The sequence below is a fragment of the Euprymna scolopes genome, chromosome 18 (genome assembly GCF_053919585.1).
Source record: "Euprymna scolopes isolate OS-2025 chromosome 18, ASM5391958v1, whole genome shotgun sequence".
Taxonomy (NCBI): domain Eukaryota; kingdom Metazoa; phylum Mollusca; class Cephalopoda; order Sepiida; family Sepiolidae; genus Euprymna; species Euprymna scolopes.
In genome coordinates, this window is record NC_136499.1 from 84,611,415 (window position 1) to 84,632,924 (window position 21,510).

A 21,510-nucleotide genomic window follows, 5' to 3' on the forward strand; every position below is an offset into this window, starting at 1 on the left:
CTCTGATTACAAGCTATCTCGGCTTTGGTATGGAGAAATTTGACATCAGATTAATTCCGGAATTCGATGGCTCCCCCACTGGTCCCTCGGTGGTCGAATGGCTGGAAAAGGCTGAGCGCATTTGCCGGTTGTGCAAGATTAAAGACCCAGCTATGGTTATCCCATTGAGACTCACTAAAGGGGCTTATGCCGTGTACCAGCAGCTAGGGGAGGATCCGACCATGGAGCAGATTACACAAGCGCTATACGGGGCATTTGGTACAGACCCTTTTGTCGCCTGGAGGCAGTTTTCCGAACGCCGACTTGGGCCGGGGGAGACAGTGGATGCCTACATGGCCGACTTGAAAAAGCTTGCCACTCCCTTCGGCGGTGCAAGTGATCGCATATTGGCATGCGCCTTTTTGTCGGGACTTCTGGATGAGGCAAGTCGACTGCTGCGAGCATCGTCAAGACTCACTGAGATTGGATTGGAGGAGTTATTGGCGAGAGCACGAAACATCTTGAAAGACGATCGAGAACTAGTCTCCGCAGCTGTTGACACTCTGGACTCGCCAACGAAGGGTCTACGATGCTATACCTGTGGTGGCCCCAACCACTTTTCCAGAGACTGCAAAAGCGGTACAAGGCGCACCCCTAATTATGGAGCACGACAAGTAATACGGTGTTACCAATGCAATAAGCCAGGCCACATAGCGCGGAATTGTCCGGGAAACGGGCAAGGGGAGGACGGCGCAGCGCTAGCACCCTCCCCAACGCGGCATTGAACAAAGCGCTACCTGCAGTAACAGTTCAAGTTGATGGATGTGAACGTTCAGCGCTGGTTGACACCAGCTGTACCCAAACCCTTCTTCGAAAGGAATATTGCACCACATGGAAGAAACGAAGGATCCCTGTACTTACTGTCGGCCAAGGCTCATTGGTGTGTTGTGGGGTCAGCGTTGTTCATATCAGCATTGGCAATGGCTCTCCGGTTGCTGTGACGGTGTTAGTGGTCGATGGGGAGCTGCTCGGATATGACCTTCTCCTTGGAATGGACGCTATCACACAGCTAGGCGGAATTACTGTGAACGGCGCCGGTGATGTGAGCTTCTCTCGACCAAACAAACAAATGTGTGCAGCAATCACTCTCGATGAGCCCGACTTCCATGCAGAATACGATAAGGGCACAAACACTAGGACAGCGTCCTGGAAATGGGCAGGCGACCAGCCACCAGTGTCATTGCGGAATCGACTTACAGAGTATCCTCCTCCTGCGTGGCTTAGGGGGCAGTACGAGGCAGAACTTCAAGTGTGGCTGGATAATGGCTGGTTAGTTCCATACCCAGAGGATGAGCTCGGGCCCCCGCGGGGGCTAATTCCCCTGATGGCTGTCAGACAAGAGAATAAGCAGAAAGTTCGACCTGTTCTTGATTACTGGGAACTTAATGAATACGTTGACCCACACACTGCGGGGGCTGATGTCTGTGCTCATAAACTACGGGAGTGGCGGCGGCAGGGTGCGGAAGCAGCCATACTGGACTTGCGAAGAGCGTACTTGCAAATACGTGTTGAGAAATCGCTGTGGCCGTTCCAGACGGTGGTGATCAAAGGAACTCGCTATTGCTTGACCAGGCTAGGATTCGGCCTGAATGTAGCCCCTAACATCATGACAGCAATCATGCAGGCGATCCGGCGTCAAGATGAAGCGGTGCAACATGCGACATCGTCGTATATAGACAACATTTTTGTCAATGAGAGCCTCCTGTCTGCCCAGGCGGTCAAAGAACACTTCGAGCACTTCAGATTGTCGTGCAAGGAGCCGGAGCGGCTACAGGACGGGGCGAAAGTGCTCGGACTGCAGGTGAGCGGAAGTGCAGATGGCCTTCAATGGGGAAGGAGTGGTGAAATCCCAGAAATCCCATCTACCATCACACGTCGGAGCACGTTTTCCATTTGCGGAAAATTGGTGGGTCACTTCCCTGTGTGTGGATGGCTCCGAGTGGCTGTAGCGGCCATAAAGCGACGGGAAACTTCTATGTCAACTGGATGGGACGATGAGGTGCATGATCCTGCCCTGCGAAGCATGCTGGTGGAAGTTGTGGCCAGAGTGACCAATGATGACCCTGTACGGGGGAGCTGGTGCGTCGATGGGAGTGAATTTACAGTTTGGGTAGACGCCAGCTCACTTGCCCTTGGCGTTGCTCTGGCGGTCGACGGAAGGATAATAGAAGATGCCTGCTGGCTTCGGCCGGAGAATGACGCCAAGCATATAAACCTAGCTGAACTCGATGCTACACTGAAAGGAGTCAATCTAGCGCTTCAGTGGCAGGCTAGAATCCTTCATATCATCACGGATTCCACGTGTGTGCATCGGTGGATGACCAATGCCTTGAACGGAAAAGCACGTCTGACAACGAAGGCGTCGGCCGAAATGTTGATCCGGAGGCGGCTTGCTACCCTAACCGAAACCACTAAGGAATACGACTTGGTCATAGATGTGACACTGGTGCAGTCCTGTTTGAATCAGGCGGATCGTCTGACCAGAGTGCCACACCGTTGGCTAGACCTGCCAAAAGAAGTGAACGAGTCAGCACCTGTAAATTGCGCTGCAGTGGGACATAGACTCAGCCCGGAGCATATTAATGATGTCCATTGCCAAAGCGGGCACCCCGGTGTAAACCGAACGCTTTACTTCGCCAGATTGGTTGACCCCTCTGTGTCTCGGAGGGCTGTGAAATCTGTTGTGGGAAGCTGCAACACCTGCCGATCGATCGACCCAGCACCTGTCCGGTGGAAAAAGGGAATACTCAGTGTGAAGCGTAATTGGGATAGGATTGCGATGGACATAACGCACTACAACGGGAGGCATTTTTTGACGCTTATCGACTGTGGACCATCTAGGTTTTCATTGTGGCGGCCCCTTCGCCGGCAGGACGCGGCTGCCATTATCCATGAGTTGGAAGGTGTGTTCCTCGAGCGTGGCCCTCCTTCTGAGATACTCACCGACAATGGCCCCACTTTTGTTAGTGAGCCGTTTAAACAGTTTGCAGATGGCTGGGGTGTCCATCTGCGTTTTCGGTGTGCCCATGTTCCCAGTGGAAACGGGATTATTGAGCGCAATCACAGAACGGTTAAGACAATCGCAGCGCGGAAGGGGTGTACGGTACCTGAAGCAGTCTATTGGTACAACGTCACCCCTAAGGACGATGTTTCACCCTCCACCGCGCCAGCCAACGTGCTACATACATACCGTGTCAGGGTGAGAGGTTTGGAGAGCAGCTCACTACCCGAACCGGAGCCACCACAAAAGAACATAAAAGAAGGAGATGTCGTCTGGGTTAAAAAACCCCGAGGCCAGTGCACGACTCGCTACGGAACCGGTCATGTCACTGAAGTGATCAGCCCGCAGGCGGTGCGAGTTGATGGAGTACCTCGTCATATTAAAGACTTAAGATCAGTATTCCAAACGCAGCTGCCGCTTGACGAAGATAGTGAAATTGAATCCGTGACCAGCGACCCATCATTCTGGTTCATGACGGCTTCAACGCACAGCGACACTGAGAGTGGTAGCCTTCAAAGTACTGACCCTCCTGCTGATGATGAAGACCCGGACAGTGATACTGCGATGCTCAGCTTTAGGTTCGCCGACCTTCGTGTCACGGAAGACAGCGCAGACGATGATGAAGCCCCGAATCCCCCTCTCCGAAGAAGCACTCAGAGAAAAAGGCCACCGCCTCCTTGCTCTTTCTGTGATAATGAGATCAGGGGGGAGTGTGTAATAAATTGCGAACAGACGGGCTTACCTGACAAACGCTCGAGGTGTGCATTCTGCAAAGCGGGCACGTCCAAAGAAAAATGGCAAGATGGCGGCGGCCGGTTAATATTGCCAAGTAATCACGCAAAATCTCGTGTTCTCTCGCACACACGAGAGTTCAGCTTAGCATAAAAACGGGTCACTGTGAGCAAGAAGGGAGAAGGAAAAACGTAGTCAAGAAAAGACGACGCTTCTGACGACTGAGAAGAAAAAAGAAGAAAAAGAGCAAGAAGTAGAAGAGGAAGAGAACGATACATGAGAAGACGAGGTGTGTGCGGTTTTGAGTAAATCGAAACAGACGGAAAAAAAACCTCTGATTACATAAATCCTTCAGCAATCACCATAAAAACATCATACCATGACTAATCTACTTAAAGCCCATTCTTTTTTACAATATTTAGCAGGTAGGGCCATAAAAATTGTATATACAAAAATAAAATATTTACAATGAAAAACTGGGGTTAGTAAAATGGGGTTACAAAACTATGGCAGATATAACAATTTGGCAGTTGAAATGATGCGATGTCGAACGCCATATTACTTAAACATTTATGAAAACTTTGGAAGAAAATCCATATTTCTAGCAAATCAAGCGATCTGTCATCTAATTGGGGAAGGGAAGGGGAATTAAAAAAAGTACAAAGTAAAAATGAGGCCGAATGATCACTATCACACACTAGATACGTTATGAATTTAAATGCTTAAAAAATGGATTCTACAGTGTTATATTAAAAAACTGAGCGTATGGAAGCGAGAAAGTGACAAACGAAAAGGTTGAGTTTAAACGTTTTATTTAAAGTTTTTTTTAATTTTTTTTATTTTATTTTTTTTACACAGTGATCACCACTTATCAAGGCCCGGAAGCCACTCAGGGATAAGGGTTATTGTAAGTACATCACGTTAGTGAGGAGATTTTATGAAGTGTTTAATTAGGGGGGCGGTTCATCAGGAATTTGTTAACATTAGACTTGAAGACATCCAAGTTGTAGTCCGGAGGGAAGCAGGCAGACGGAACAGAGTTCCACAGGCGTGCAGTTCTAAGAAAGAAGCTTTGCTCATGAAATCCGCGTTTTGATTTAGGCACAGATATAGAGTGGGGGAAATTTTTCACAGTGGATTCAGCTAGACGGGTGTTTTTCGTGAAAGATTGGCGAGGGGGGACCAGGGATTGGAGTTCAGACGAGCACCTGCCATGAAAATAACGATAAAACAAGGATAGGCTCGCAACGTCTCTTCTGTGGGAGAGGGGTTGCAGGGTAGAGAAAAGGGCATCCCCCACTAAACCACGAAGTCTATTTTGTACTCTGTCAAGGCATGATAGGCTGTTTTTGGCAGCTCCTGCCCAGATATGGCAACAGTATTCCATCCTTGGCCGTACTTGGCTTTTATAGAGATAGAGAATTGCATCAGTAGTGAGATATCTTCTGGAGCGGTAGAAGGATCCCACCATCTTTCCTGCGACCTTGGCAACAGACTTGATGTACGTGTTCCATTTCAGATCAGGAGTAAAGGTCAAACCCAGAAGCTTGTCAAAACACGAGGCCTCACCCAGACGAGAGCCATCCATCACAATTGATGCCAGCTGGGGATCAGAGCGTTGATGATGTAAGGATAGGAGAAGTTTAAACGATTGTTAAACGAACTCTTTGGTGTGTCAGTATAATTCGGCGGCATGGGGGCGTCGGTAGAAATGCTGGTCGGATGTTGATATGCACTCGGTGACAATCTAAGTTATTGCCAGGCTGAGGTGAGGGGCGGCGATGGCAGGAACGTGGTTTGTGTGTTCTGGCGTCTGGAATACGTGTGCGGTGGCGGCAATGACAGGAATGTGGCTTAGCGTTCTGGTGTTGGCGACGGCGGGTAGGAGTAATCCTAATAGTAGGTGTCGCTGTGGAGATTTGGTGACAGTGGCTCCTGCGATTGGCGGGGAAACCTCGCTTGCTGGTGAGCTGTGGTGACCTGTGTCAGCCATGAATCTCACTCCGTCGCAGCCAGCAGCAGTTAACCCCTCGCCAGCGACACCAGCTATTGAAATTATGTGGCGCCGCCGCACCACCACCGCCATCTCACTCATGGTACTGGATAGTAAGCCTTAAAGATCACCCCTCTTCCAACACTGGCGGCAGCGGCGGTGTTGGAAGAGGGGTGATCTTTAAGGCTTACTATCCAGTACCATGAGTGAGATGGCGGTGGTGGTGCGGCGGCGCCACATAATTTCAATAGCTGGTGTCGCTGGCGAGGGGTTAACTGCTGCTGGCTGCGACGGAGTGAGATTCATGGCTGACACAGTGGCCGAGCTATCTGCTTGTCGAAAAAGATGTCATTTTTATACCCGCGATGTGGACCTAATAGTAGATGAAAAATGGGTTTTATCGTTGGTCAGCGTTTTCGCTTTTTATTTGTGTTTGTTTTTTGTGTTTTAATGTATTGTAGGAAGTCGTCTCTTTGGTGTTTGTATACATGAGTTATATCGATTTAAAGCTAAGAAAGTTATGAATGTGTTCTAGTAGGTGTTGTACTGGTTGCAGTGTTTTGTGAAATAATTATTCGTGTTTATATGGTGCAGGAGATGCGTCTGTTGTGATGTTTGTGTTTTGTATTTTGATTTTTCTTTCGATGTGTGGCTTCCTCTGGCGGTTTTCTTTGTTGAAGTGAGGTGCGAGTTATTCCGTTGATGTGTGTACATAAAAAAATGGGTTTTGATGCTGTCATGTGTGTTTAGTGTGTTCATTTGCGTTGTATCGACAAACAGGCTTTGTCTTATCATCGCCATTATTGTCACTGTTGCTGCTCCAGCTGTTTTCCGGTTTATTCATTTAAATATGGAGAAATATGTGATATAACAATGCCCCCCCCCAGATCTCGATCATATTTTCATGATAAAGTCTCTGAGACGCGTGGAAAGTTGTCCCCTTGTCGTTCTTGCTGGGATTTTTGATAGGAAGGTAAAGTAGGCATGGATCTATACGTCGGATATGGTGTGTCTATGTTGTGGTGCCTGTTACTGCAGATGTAGCGGTTGCTGTTGCGTCGTAAATGGTTATAAATGCTGCTGTGGTGACTTTGGTCATATGATGGTGGCTGTGTGCGTCGAAACTCCTTGCGCGGGTGTTGGTATCTGCATCTGTATTTGAAGCATGGAAGGTCTTTGAGATATCTCTCACATACGGGGGAAACGTGGCTGTTGGCGAGCGTTGTATATGTGATGGCTGCTATTGGGTTGGGTCGGACGAGGCATTACATCTCGACCTGAGTCCAGAAAGTGAGAGCCACTAGTCAGGAAGCCACAATGTTGTCTTATGGTTTGCTAAACATTTGTTAATGACGTTGAGTTCTTAACAATGGAACTCTGCGATATGCTGGGGCAGTAATTTCTACACAATATTATTTTTTGGATAGCGGTGAGTCTGTTGACATCAGGTATTTCCATACCATCATTTGGTAAGCCCTGTGTGGATGAACGCGTGATTTCTTTTCCCAGTTTATCTCAAGGAAAGAGAAAATTCTGGTCCTCCTATTCTGGCATGCTGTCGTTTGTTGTTGTGACAAGGGCTTGTGCTTGCGTGCGGGGCGGGTGTTGATATCTGCAATTGCGTTTAAAGCAGGGGAAGCCTTTGAGATATCTCTGGCATACGGGGAAACTCTGTAATTGTTGACGAGCTTCTTGGTGCTGCTGTTGGCGTGGATTGATTTGTTTGCTCATGCTTGTACAGTTTGGGTCGGGTGTGTTGGTTCGTTGTATTTCTCTCACTAGAGTCATGTTCTTGAGAGAGAAATACGGTGTCTTGGAGAGTGGCGAAGTCGGATTTTACACCGCAATCCAAGTATCTTTGAACTTCAGATGCTATGCCAGTTGCTGTATAGTGGCTGTCCATTGTCTTGACGAGGTGGGGGTAGATGTTAGAATTCCATGCTTTGACCTTTTCGCTCATAAGCATTGCGCCTATGATCGAAATAAGCCTGTCGACAGATAGCTTGGAGTTCCTATCTTTCTTAAATTTGCTCTTGATGTGGACGGCTGCTTCTCTAAGTGCATTTTCAAGTCAGCCTGCGAAATCCGTCAGTTTTTCGACTTCTCGCCGTTCTAGGTCCCAGGCTCAGCTTAAGTGCTGAAAGGTGGTCATCTGGCTGCCGTGGATTGCTTTAGAAGAATGAAGGTGGCTGTCTTGTTTAGAGTCGAGCATCTGTTGGAATACACCTTTGTCCAACAAGTCTTTTGCGGACTTAACAAATTCACCTTCCAAGCTGGGGTATGTTGCAAGCTCTGGTGCGACGTGAATCATATAGATTTTTTCAATACTGTGTTAAATTGATTCACGTCGTTTCTTGGGCGGAAGGCCTTTTGGTGTCTCATGGTGTCTCGAATTATTTGGTGACGTATGAGTAATTTATAATCGCCATTAGCCTGAGTGGTGCTGATTTTAAGGCAGTTGTCATATATCGAGTCGAATTTCCCGAAGTGCGTCTTAAGAAGGCTGTGTGGGTCTGGTCATTAGGCTAAAAAGAAGCTGTTTTTGCTCTTTAATTATCGTAAACAGTGAAACCTGTATAGTTGTCCATATTTCTCTTGCTAAACGCTCTGACACCAATTTGTTATATTACAAAACTGAGTGTATGGAAGCAAGAGAGTGACAAACAAAAAGGTTGAGTTTAAACGTTTTATTTAAAGTTTAAACGATCGTGGAACAAACTGTTCGGCATGTCAGGATAATTCGACAGCGGCGGCAGGGTGGCAGTAAGAATGCTGGTCGGGTGTTGATATGAACTTGGCGATAAAAGTTTATACCGAAAAGTTTGTAAAAAATCGGAACTTTTGGAGCTATTGGCATCGGAAAAATGTGTCCATATTTTATGAGCGGCACATGTCAAGGGCAGCATTTTGAAAGGGTAAAAATAGAAAATAGAAAAAATAAATAAAAGTTAACACAAATATCTAATGTTTTATACCGAAAAGGTTGCAAAAAAGCGGAATTTTTTGGAGGTATCGGAATCGGAAAAATTTACGATTCCAAAACCGATTGTTTTAAATTTTTTATTTAATTTTTCATTATTGGTACTAATAATAAATATTTATTGCTTTTAAATTATCACTAAAACTAAAATGATTATAACATCAAAATACGATGTAAATTTATTTTATTTGTAAAACAAAGTTTTAAAAAAGTTGCATAAATTATCGCGGTAACCTTTCAAAGAAAGCAGTTGATTTACATGTTCCAAAAAATGTTTAAAAATTAAACAAAACATTTTTGTCAAGAAAAATACTTTCAAGCATTACTGATAATTAAATGATACAACGGAAAATACGCAACAGAAAACTACGTAATTATCAGGGGATATAATTTTAAATGGAAACCAAGCGCTACACCTCAAATACTATTTAAGTGGCTTTCTATTCGATAGTTTAAATATTGCTGATTTCCTATCAAGTTTCGAACAATCACGGAGCAATTAGTTTGTTTTTTTTTTGAATCTATTAACAAAATTTTATAATCACTGACGTATTTATGTGTAAACCAAAAATTATTATGATGAATTAATTCTGGTAATAGGATTTTAATTTTTTATTTTTTTTACTTTTTTTTTAATATAATAATTGTAATACAAGAAAAATCTCCTTAGAACACGTACCTAACTTAGAAAAATCGACTTACTTGCTTTCAAACAAGAGTAAATATTTAAAAATATGTATATTTCTGTGAAAGGCACTTGCATCCTATTTAAAACTATATCGTCCTTAAGAATGGTTTTAAACTCTATCTTCAATTGACATTTATTCCATAGATGCTTAATTTTCATACCTTTCCAAAAAGAGTTCCCCACCCAGTGTCTAATTTTCCTAAATTTAATTGAATTAAAATAAAAAAATAAAAATAAATTTTTAATGTTTTTGATTCATTTGGAATTTTATCTGTTTTTGCTTTAATTAGCTGGTGGGTTTTGTTCGGTGTCTTTTTGTCCGATCCCCTAGGTGTATATATATATATATATATATATATATATATATATATATATATATATATATATGTGTGTGTGTGTGTGTGTATGTGTGTGTGTGTGTGTGTGTATACTAGTGATGGGACAATTCCAAATATTTTCCCAATTCCGATTCAATTACCGATTCTCTCTTAAATTTCCGATCCGATTCTTTTTTAAATTTCTAAATATTTAATTAATGATTTGTTTTTGTCTTTTTTTTTTTCGAATTACTCTAAAACCTTCTGTAGAACTATAGCCTCCTTCACTCAGGGTGGCAGTGGCAGCCATAGAACGTTGTGCCACATCCATCCGTATCATTGGGATGGGACGATAAAGTACATGAAAAGAAAGAGCAATAAGCGGCTTCTTCCTTTTAGGACCAGCTTTCGAGCTGTGCGGTCTATGGACCGACAGCGGGCCTTTTCAGCATGCGCACGCGCGTACCTCACGCGTTATTGCTCTTTCTTGTTTCCGGTGGTCTTTTGCACATGTGTGTATTTCCTTTGAAAGGAGAAGTGACGTTGTCCTTGTGTGCGTACGTGTGCGCGTGTGTGAGTACATGTGTGTACGTTAGCGCGTGTGTATATACACGTGAATGTGAGTGTATGTACGCGAATGTGAATATATGTACGTGTGTGGACGTGGGCACATATGTTTGTGTGTGCGTATGTATATGACAAGTAATATAGCTTGAAATGTGAACGCGTGTTTTTGTGTGAGACTAGAAAAGGTTCGCGCAATACTCCTCTTCCTAAGCAATGTCGTCTGTCCCTTCCATTTTGTGTTTTCTGTTTTGTTTTGAGTTATATTCTGTATGTTCAAGAATAAATTCTCTTTGTCCCTTCAAACGGTTTTGAAAAAAAAAAGAAAAAAAGGAATAAATTACCCACCAACTAATTGGTCGACTGTCTGAAGGGATTATCGTAATGAGATCAGACTATCGAAATGTCTCTTCCCCATATACCAGTTGTTCAAGTATATCTCACTTAGTATCTCTGCATGCACTCCTAAACAGTAGTGCCTAGGAAATAATGAAACTATCACTTTCTCTGAGGCGTGGAGAAATAACCTTGTATATTATCTGTCTCTTGATAGCAACTATGCCCCATTCCTTGACAAAATCTGGAAAAAGAAGTCACGCGCTCATCCACATTGGGACTGCACAAATGATGGTATGGAAATACCTGATGTCAACAGACTCACCGCTATCCAAAAAAATAATATTGTGGAGATGATGATGCGACAGGTGATAAATTACTGGCCCAGCATATCACGGAGTGTCATTGTAAAGAACTCAACATTATAAACAAATGTTTAGCACACCATAAGACAACATTATGGCTTCTAGACTAGTAGCTCTCACTTCCTGGACTTTGATTCCATAAGGCTTGAACTGGACGAATGTCCAGAGGGTTTATTTCAGAGACTTGTAGCCTTCATTGACGATTCCTTACTAAACACTGATACCAATATACGCCATCATGACATTGTTCCCACAGAAGACGAAGAAGTCACGCCTACATACGGGAATCTAATAGTCATCACTTGGTTGTGCCTACTTCATCCAGCCCTCCTTAACTTAGTCAAGCAATGTTATGGGACACGGAGTTGAGATCATGCACATTGGCATCAATCAAGCTCGAGATCTCCTTGGCATTGGATTCTCTACTTGAGGAGTTGGGAAATGAGGCGTCTGTGAGCTGGACATTTACTACTCCACTTCGATATACTAGGAAGACTCAACCAAGGAAGGCTCAGGCTAAGAGACCCAACACAAACCATTTTTTGAGTGAATGCATTTACCTTCCTGAATCCGACCGTAGATATATGACCAAGGCTCGTCAGATCCTTTACATCTTCGACAATGAGGAGTCCGACTGTCCAGAGACTCTAAGCAATTTACATATAGACAATGAAAATATGACAATCCCACGGCTAGTAAAAACCAAACAATCCCTCCTACATCGATATGTTCTCAAATCATCATCCTATACAGATCGTTGTGGACAATGGCACTACTGACAATATGATTTGACACTCAATGGCCTTCCTCTATACAAGTTAGAACACATTGGTGTATTTTCCAGTCCAGAAGATATTGGAGTAGCAGTACTCCGTCCTGCCGACCAGTTGTTGATAGTGACTGATGGTTCAGTCAAACAACACAGTAATAGTACCCTGATGTATGCAGACATACGTATGCAAACAGGGAGGGAGATATTATATGCTCCGTGATCATTTTTCTTCAAGACTACATGGTCATCAACCCACCTAGTTACCATATGAAGTCGAGGCATTGGCCCATATCTGATTCACTCAAGACATCACCCTGCTGTCCTCACCAATAGCAAGCCCTGTGTTCAGGCCTATGAAAAGCTCTGCCGAGGCTAATTTTCAATCAACCCCAGATTAACATCGTTCCTGTCAACTGTCTGCCATTTCCAGGATTCCGACATCTTGCGAGCAGAGCAAACTTGCCTGCTACTTTGCCAGCCGTAATGCTCCTGAGTGCAGGCACACAACATGTTAGGTCTACTCCTTCTTATGGGTAAAGGAGGAGGTCGCATGTTTAGGACTTCCCTTGTGGAGATAATTTAGGGATCATTAAGCCTCTTGTATACCAGCCATCCCGCATGGAAAGAAATTCCAAATGACTGCTCAGACCTTAGATGAACACATGCACACCTGATGCAGGGAACTCATCCACGAAATGGCATTAAGGATGTGAAAAGATATCTTCAGACTGCCACATTAGTCTAGGATGGCCTTGTAATTGTTTGTCAAAAGGATCCTTTTCTCCCACAATGGGATATGCCATTATTGTCCTGTGACATGCTCTACATGCCTTACTGACGGCGCTGCATATTAATCTGGGACACCCTACCAAACATCAGATGCAACAGGTAGTGAGCTGATGTTTTTATGCCTTGGACTTGGCTGAGGCCGTGAATAAAATTGTATCTTCATGCCACTAGTGCACTTCATTCAGCAGCTCCCCACTCGTAGCTGTTCCTCAGTCCTGTGAAGAACCCCCCCCCCAAATTCACTAGGGCTTAGGTTTGCTGCTGATATCATCAAAAGAAATAGACAAGTGACTTTTGTCTTACGGGAGTACGTCAGCTCTTATTCCGTGGCAGTCCTTATTTCAAATGAGCAAAAGGAAACATTGCAGGAGGCTATTCTAAAGACCTGTTTGCCCGTCAGACCCATCATTAATCCACCTGCTGTCATAAGGACGAACTCTTCCCCCAGATTCAAATCCCTTAAAAATGATGAGTTTCTGCTCACTCACCATATCTCAATAGAAATAGGTAATCCTAAAAACGTCAATCGTAACCCTGTTGCTGAAAAGGCCGTCCAAGATGTCCAGCGAGAGCTCCTCAAGTTGGACGCAGCTGGTTCGCAGATCTCTACACTCTTGCTCTCTGTAGCATGTTGCACATTGAACTGTAGGTTTGGATCACTCGGATTGTTCTCCAGAGAAATCTTGTATCACAAGGACCAGTTTACTAGTGAATGCATCGACTTCAATGATATGGATCTTATAGAAGAGCAGCATCGTAGGCGCAAAGCCAACCATGTTTACAGTGAGCAGTCTAAAGCTCCTAACCACTCACGTAGACCTTGTATGGAGGTGAGTGTCAGAGACATTGTGTACTTTCACAATGACCTATCAACCAATAAAGCATGCAGGCGATAATTAGTTTCATCCATGCAAAATGAGTGGATGTACATTCGAAAGTTTGCCGGCTCGTAAGGGCTTGTACATACAAGGCCCACAAAGATGATTGCTTCAAAGTCCCTGTGGCTGCCCCCTGATTCATCTTATCATAGGATAGATGGGTTTTGGTATTCTGGCCTTTTAATGCTGAATATCAATGCCTATTAGACCCTAACTTAATCCCTAAAATAGGCCCTTAAGATGAGGCCAAAAAAGATAGGAAAAATATCGTTCTAGTAATATCGTAAAAGTGATATAAATATATTAAAAGAAAATAAATAATTATTCATTTGTGTTAAAAAAAAGCTAAGATAGCAAAATAAGATAGGTCTTCCTACTTCCGGGTCGTGATTCAGTCAGTGCCCTTGGCGAAGTGATATGATGCCAAGCCCTTTCTGAGATTAGACTCTGGAGAGAACAGGTCGCTCCATTTCACTATTCGGCCAGTTTCAAATGTAGTAGCAGTTTTTTTTTTCTTTAACCCCTAAAAGTGCCAACGAGATAAGAATCCAAAATCTTTATATTTTGTTGCTCATGAATTAGTTATAAGGTAGTATGTAGCCTTATTTTTTAATAAGAATATATTCAATCTTTCTTTACTTATATATATATATATATATATATATATATATATATATATATATATATATATATATATATAGAATGGCTTAAGAAATTCCAACGAAAGAAAGATGTATATGGACTACTCCCTTATATATATATATATATATATATATATATATATATATATATATATATATATATATATATATATATACACGTTCGGCAATCAAATTTCTCATTCCACTTGAGATCTGGTGTCGCTGCCATGTCTATCTCCTATCGTTTTCTTTGTATTATTTTATTTGTTTTCATGTTATTTTTGTAAAATATTATATCGTTATGTTCGTTTTGTATTGCCTTTGTGCCAATCATTTTTATTGCTGTTTTCACAGCTACACATGTACAAGAATAAAATTATTCTAACCATAATTAACGCAGTTGTCAGTTCTCTCATGCGTGTCAGGAGGCTAAAGGAATCACACAGTCCCTTCTCATCCAGATAACGAATTTAGGAAAACTCATCCCGAGGAAAACTCGTCTCGGGAAAACTCGTCTCCGGAAAACTCCACCCCGGAAAACTCGTCCCTTTTCGCTAGGTAGGAAAACTGGTCCCTTATTGAATAAATATCGAGTTTTCCGGAGACGAGTTTTCCGGAGACGAGTTTTCCCGGGACGAGTTTTCCGGGCACCCCAGATAACAGTTCGAGGATTAGTCTTGAGCATCCAGATGACAGATGACAGTGTAGCCAACGACAAGGGATTACTACTGGGTACGGGCAAAATAAATGCCGTTGCTCAAAATGTATAAACATTTTGACCCATCCCTTTACTTAAAAAATCACCAAAAATTAGGAAATAAACCAATTTTAATTAAATTTTCAGTATTTATCAAATAATGATCGCGGAATATAATAAACTAATGATTTTGATTAAAATCTGAGTGTAAATGTATTATTTTGTTTAAACAAAAAATACCTTTACTAAAGTTATGGTTTTCAGTAATAAATAAAAAACGCAAGACTTTATTTTTGCTTTTTTTTATATAAATAAAGCATCGTAATTTGTAACAATAAAAATAAAATAAAATAAAATAATTTTTATAGGAACATTACGAAAAAAGCCCCTAAATCCGTATTAATGAATTCGATACAACTCAAAGAAAAATGAATTTCTCGAACTACTAATATTACCATTGAATTAAGCATTGCTTATTTAATATTTTCACACAAAAAAATTATAATTGCAAAAAATATTATTTCTACTTTTTTTTTTTAATTACGGGTTTCGCATAATTTTTATATGCAAGATTTTAATAATTTCCTTGCTCACAAGAATGTTAAACTTTCGGCATAACATATTTTTTATATAATATTGAACAATAATTAAGAAAAAAATTAATTTAAAAATAGGAACATAGAAAAATAATTAAATTTAAAAAATGCAAAAATGAATACAAACGTCCAGAAAAGGAATGTACGGATGCGCGACTGTGAAAAAAAAAAAAAGAAAAAAAAAAGAAAAAGAAAGAACTTCCTCCTTTTTCATTACATGACGTCATTTTCACAGTCTTTCGACTGCCTGAAATTTTGGGCGGTCGTAATTTTCGTGTTTACAAAATTTTAGTTTGTTGCGTTTTGCGAACGCCAGAATCACTCGGTTTTTTGGCTAATTAATTTATGTTTTGTACAAACAAGGTGTTTTTTTTGTTTTTATTAAATTCAATATCTTAGGACTTTACTTTACCAATTATCTTTCAAATAGACCCAGAAAACTAATATTTATCTTTTAAAAGATTTTTATAGTCACCGCCAAAACTGGGGGGGGGGGCAGGTAAGTACTTTTTGACGGACCGTCTTTTTAAAAATCTACCAAAAATCAGATAATTATCCGATCAATACGAAATTTTCAGCGATTATTAAGAGAAGAATGAACTTTATAACAGTGTACTTATTTTTCATAAACGATATATAAATATATATATATATATATATATATATATATATATATATATATATATATATATATATATATATTGCTTTAAGGGGGGTACAAATATGCTTAAAATAATCATCTGAAACTGAACACAACATATTGTGTTGTTGTAAGGGACAGAATTATAGATTAAAAAAAAAAAATTGTTTGCATACCTTATTTTGACGTCTGAATATCAGAACTTCGATTTTGAGTTTTGAAGTGTGAAATTCGGTGAAAGTAAAATAATTAATTTAAGTTAAGCACACACACAAAATTTTTTTTTAAATATTTATACGAAAAAAGCCATTTTAAAATCTTTGATAAATAAATTAACAATTTTTTTTTAGCGAGCCGAATAATGCATGACCATTATTAAACAGGGCAGGCTTTGAAGAATTGATACAAAAAAAAAAAAAATCGATAAATATTGTGCCCTTTGCGTTAAAAATAGCACCATTTTTTCGATCCCGTTTGAAAACGTTTGCCGCTTTTCGACTACGGTGGACCAAACGCGCTGAAATATTTTTTTTTTATTCTGCTTTAAATCCCCCCCCCCCCCATTTTGGGGAGTCTGGCCCACATACACATTAAAAACCAAACTCATTCAAATGGTCACCCATCTGGTACTGGCCAGCCTCAGCGTTAATAATACAATGAAATTTTCGTCACTGAAAAATAAGTTTTTTTTGGCCTGTTTGGTCTTCCATAGTTTGCTTTTTATCAACTACAAACGTAAACATTGTCGATCTAGACTCTAGATCGACGCGAAATAACTGGTTACCTATATGAATTAGTGGAATTATTTGAAATCCAGGTACTTATATTATAATATTTTTGCATATTCTCATAGAAAATCATCCTAAATCTTAGTTAGACAACAAATAAATAAATTAATTATTTCAAAAACCTTTTTTTAAAAATATTTATGTACGTTTTTTGTGCAAGACAAAAAATGTCAATTGTTAACTTTTTGGGAAAATTTAGCATTTAAAATTTAATTAAAAATAGTAGCCTGAATGAAGGTAGTGAAAAGTAACATTCAAAACAGAGAATCAGCGGGAGTCCGAACACGGTACCCCCGTAATAATAATAAAGGGTTGGGTTCGAGACTCCTAACAGACGGTTCCCCAGTTCGATACAAAACACCTGATGAAGGCTGGAGGGCAAAACGGCCGAAACGTTGTGACTATAATAACCAAGATGAGGAAGTCAGTCCGATAATCTCAGTCAATAAAAACACCTCATCTCAAAAATACATACAATTTCTGGCAACCCTGTTCCAGTTAACTCACACACCCCATCTCATTGACGGTCAATAGACGTAAGGCGAAACCAACCCACCTGAAAGACTATATTACTAACCCTTTGTGACAAGAACACGAAGTAGAAGAAGGAGGAGGAAGGGGAGGGCGTCACGCCAGTATTGAATTATGATCGCATATCAGTCAAGGAAGATAACTCAGCCACAATAATGAATAGTAACTATTTTCTTTTTTCTACTTAATTGTTGATATTACCAGGCTTTGAGCTAAGTTTCCAAAACAATTATTCCGGTTTAAGAAATTAATATTCCTCCTATTCTGTGTAATCGTTACTTCACCCTTCTTTTTTCCATGGTAAATTTGTGTGTGCTCCCTATCTTTTACAGCGGGTGTTTAGTGGTGATACCTATTTTGAGTTTATTTTACCAGGTTTAAGTCTCGAGAGTAGGAATTTATTTCTATGAAGACAATTTTGTATGGCATCCAATTTTTTGTTTAAAATTTCATCTTTGGAATGCACTAAGTAAGCTTCAAGCAAGTATAGATTGCATCTTTTGGACTTTCTAGATCGGTATCTTCTACTCTTGTCCACTATCAGCCTTTGTATTTCAAATTCTTTATTATTTCTACATAGTTCTCTGATCCAATTCCCTAACGCAGTTGTGTTCTTCTTTTTGTTTTGTATTTTATATATATATATATATATATATATATATATATATATATATATATATATATATATATATATATATATATACGACTTACCTGTAATATCAAGATCAAAGCATAAACTGGATTCACATTCATGTTGAAGCATCTCTGAAGGTAGCTGGTCAGGACTATGAAGTCCAAAACTGCTGGAATGATCCCTCATCAGCAAGTCACTATTAGTTTCAGTTAATTTCTGAGAGTCAGCACCAGAGTGTTTAACTGTAAAAGAAAATATAAATTTCCTGAATAAGTTGTAAAATGTTGGATTTTTTACAAAAACGTAAACAAAACATCTAAAATGAAATAAACAAACAAAAAAGAATAATCGAGAGAATTTTTTATTCTTTTTACTTAACCTGCACAGTTAATTGATTCCCAACTTGAATTCGAAACAAGTCAGTTAAATGCACTTTATTCAATTCTTTTATTATGGTTATTCCGTGAATCAAACCGAATCTCAAAATATACTGTAGTGTAATATCGTGGCTACCGTAATATGATGGCCTAGCAACAACTATAATTTAGTCTGGTGACGTCATGAACATCGGTTTGTTGAAATTTGGTCATGTGTCTCCTGACTAAACCGGAAGTTGGTTTAATGTTTTGGAGGGTTAAATAGATTTAAACATGCCGTCGAGATGTATAATTCCAAAATGTCGAGGTAACTACGAAAATGGACCAAAAGTTACCGTGTTTTCATTTCCCCCAAAAAGGAAATAATTTAACAGTGGATAAATGCAATAAAAAGAAAGGATTTTGCTCCATCTAAATATAGCAGAGTAAGTGTTAAAATGTTTGAGATATTTAAAAAAAACGCGCCTTTTTTATTTTTATTTATTTATTTTTTAGAGCGTATTTTAAAATAAAAATGAAAGTATGTATATAAAAAATGAATTTAACATGTAATTTAAGTTATGTGCTGAAATAATAAATTATTATTTAGACACTTATTTAAAATGGGGAGTGTGCCAGTTGGCACAGTTTAATATTCAAATTTAAAATCGTTAAATACAATTTAGGCGCGCAGTGCAATTGATTGTTTCGGCGCGTTAAAAAATGAAAAATGACACCCACGCAAATGCCGGCGTGACCTTTATATACCAAAGGTGCGTACGTAGTTGAAAGCACCCCATGTGATGTCTTCCGTCCAATGGAATTCCTCCTAGGACACATTTTAAAACTGATTTTCTAGAGCTCGTTTGGAGCCGATCAAATCGAATATAAACATGCACAAACACAAAATCTATCTCTTTAGTCTCTTAGCCTTTCGAGCATTCTTTCGTCTCTTTAAACTCTTCCGACTCATTCAACGCTTTCTCATATGGACTTATCACGCGTGCAAACATCAATTATTTCATTTCCACTGCTCCGCGCATTAATACTCTCTTTTAACAGACAAACATTAATATTGTTTCTGTCACATATTTGAACATTCAAAGAACACAACAAAAAAGAGACTCTCCATATTTCATATGAACTCAAAAAAAGGAACTCTGAAATATTGAGAACTATGTTTTAACTTGTTATTGTTTGTTATTTCTATTCCAGAAATAAACCTCCGTTTGTGTTGCACATAAGATTTCTTATTTTTATTTTTATTATTTGTGGAGGAAGTCAGTTCCCAAAAAAAGGCCAGGCGACCCCCACAAGTTGGTGACCCGACGCAGAAATCATATGCACAACGGAATCTTATAAACTATTAAACAACCATGACTCAGCGGAAAAAGCGACAATTTTTTTTCGACCACAATTTCAAGCTCCGCGTCATCGAAAAAAGTCAGTTGACAGTTTAAAGGCTTTGAAATCACTTTCGAGCGAAGAAAACAAACATGGAACCTTCCTGTGTTGAAAAACCTCTGGCAACGTGTAGCAGAAGTAGCAATAACTAAAATGAGGGGAAAAAGAGCTTACCTCGGGTACGTCTGTTGTGTCACCGGTGGGGGGAAAAAGAGAATTCCAAGATGGCGTCCGGGGGTTTTTATTAGCGTTTACCCCATGCAACTCTCGGAAAATCACGTTTCTTTCTCATGTGATTATGCAAATGGATAATTCCCGGCCACTATAAAAGCAGGAGGCTAGAGACGAGTCGGCAGTGTCCTGCAAATTGTGTGTGTGGGTGTTTCTGGCGATTGGAGTGTGTCTTCTTTTACCACGGTTATCACGGACAGGAATTTCCTCTCTTCTGGAGGTGGGCGATATTGACTATTTTGAAGTTGTACTGTTGCTGACAGAACATTTATTTTTTTTTGCCTACTACATTTTTGTTTCAAGCTATTTCGGCCCGAATATGGCGAAGGTGCGGATAAGCAGTGATATTATCAAGCCGTTCTCTGGCGAGGGAGACGTTGTAGCGTGGCTGAAAAAAGTGAGACTTGTCGCACAACTTCAGCAGGTGGATGACGTAGCGAGTCTGCTACCTTTATACCTGGAAGGCGATGCGCTGGCCCTCTACATGGAAATGGAGGAGGACGATCAAAAGAAAATAGACCAGATTGAGGCTCGATTAAAGGAGGCATTTACTGATGATGCGTTTGCAGCATATAGAAAAATAACTATGGTTAGATGGGCTGGTGAACGTGTGGATGTGTACGCCAACAAAATCAGGTAGTTGGTTGGATTGGCCGGATTCACAGGAGAAAGCTTAGAGAGACTCACAAAATTAATTTTTGTCACTGGATTCCCTGACACCATCTCAATTGCTCTTCAACAGGTGCCGAACATCAAAGCCCTGACCATGGGGGAGCTAATGTCGAGAGCGAGAATTTTGACGACGACTGGCGAACAAAATCAGGATGTGGTTGCGGCCACACGCTCACCCAACAACAGGGCCCAGAATAATCCTATTAACGTGACCTGTTTCAAATGCAATGTTAAAGGCTACCTTGCAAGGGACTGTCGAAAACGTGGAACACGGTGTTACCGTTGCGGTGAGAGTGGACACTGGGCTCGGAACTGCTCGGGAAACGAGCAAGGGGAGGATGCATAAGCGCCAGTCTCCTTCCCAACCAAGATATGAACACGACGCTCCCGGTGATAAGCATCCATGTTGACGGGACGTGATGTTTGGCGCTTATTGATACAGGATGCTCCAGGACAATTTTACAAGCAGACCGGTGCCGGTCTTGGAGAAAAACAAACGTAAATGTCAACACAATTGGTGGAATGTCCCATGCGTGCTGCGGTGTTGGAACGGTCTCTGTATCCACTGATGAAGGTGTGTCTGCCAGAGTCGATGTGTTCGTGGTGCATGGCAAGCCACTGGGATTTGACTTGCTTCTAGGGATCGACGCCATAAAAGCTCTAGGAGGTGTCGTTGTCAAGCCTACAGGATCAGTGCGGCTGGGCGCCAGGAAAAGTATTAAATGCGCAGCCATTTCTATCGATGAACCAGATTTCACTGCTACCTTTGACCATCAAAACCGAACGTGGACCGCATCGTGGAAATGGTCTGTGGACCACCCCCCTGAAAGGCTGCATAATCGAGTGTCAGAGTACCCAGTGCCAGC

At 41.0% G+C, this 21,510-nt stretch overlaps 1 protein-coding gene across 4 annotated transcripts in view; it reads right to left on the reverse strand.

Moving 5' to 3' along the window:
* The window catches only part of LOC145297675 (uncharacterized), a 1,369,001-nt gene that overhangs the window by 125,105 nt on the left and 1,222,386 nt on the right, over positions 1–21,510 (reverse strand). For all 4 annotated transcript variants that reach the window (XM_080143861.1, XM_080143862.1, XM_080143860.1 and 1 more), the window contains one exon: positions 18,059–18,223. In XM_080143861.1, coding sequence (XP_079999987.1) covers positions 18,059–18,223 — 165 coding nt within the window. The remainder of the gene's footprint in view (positions 1–18,058; positions 18,224–21,510) is intronic.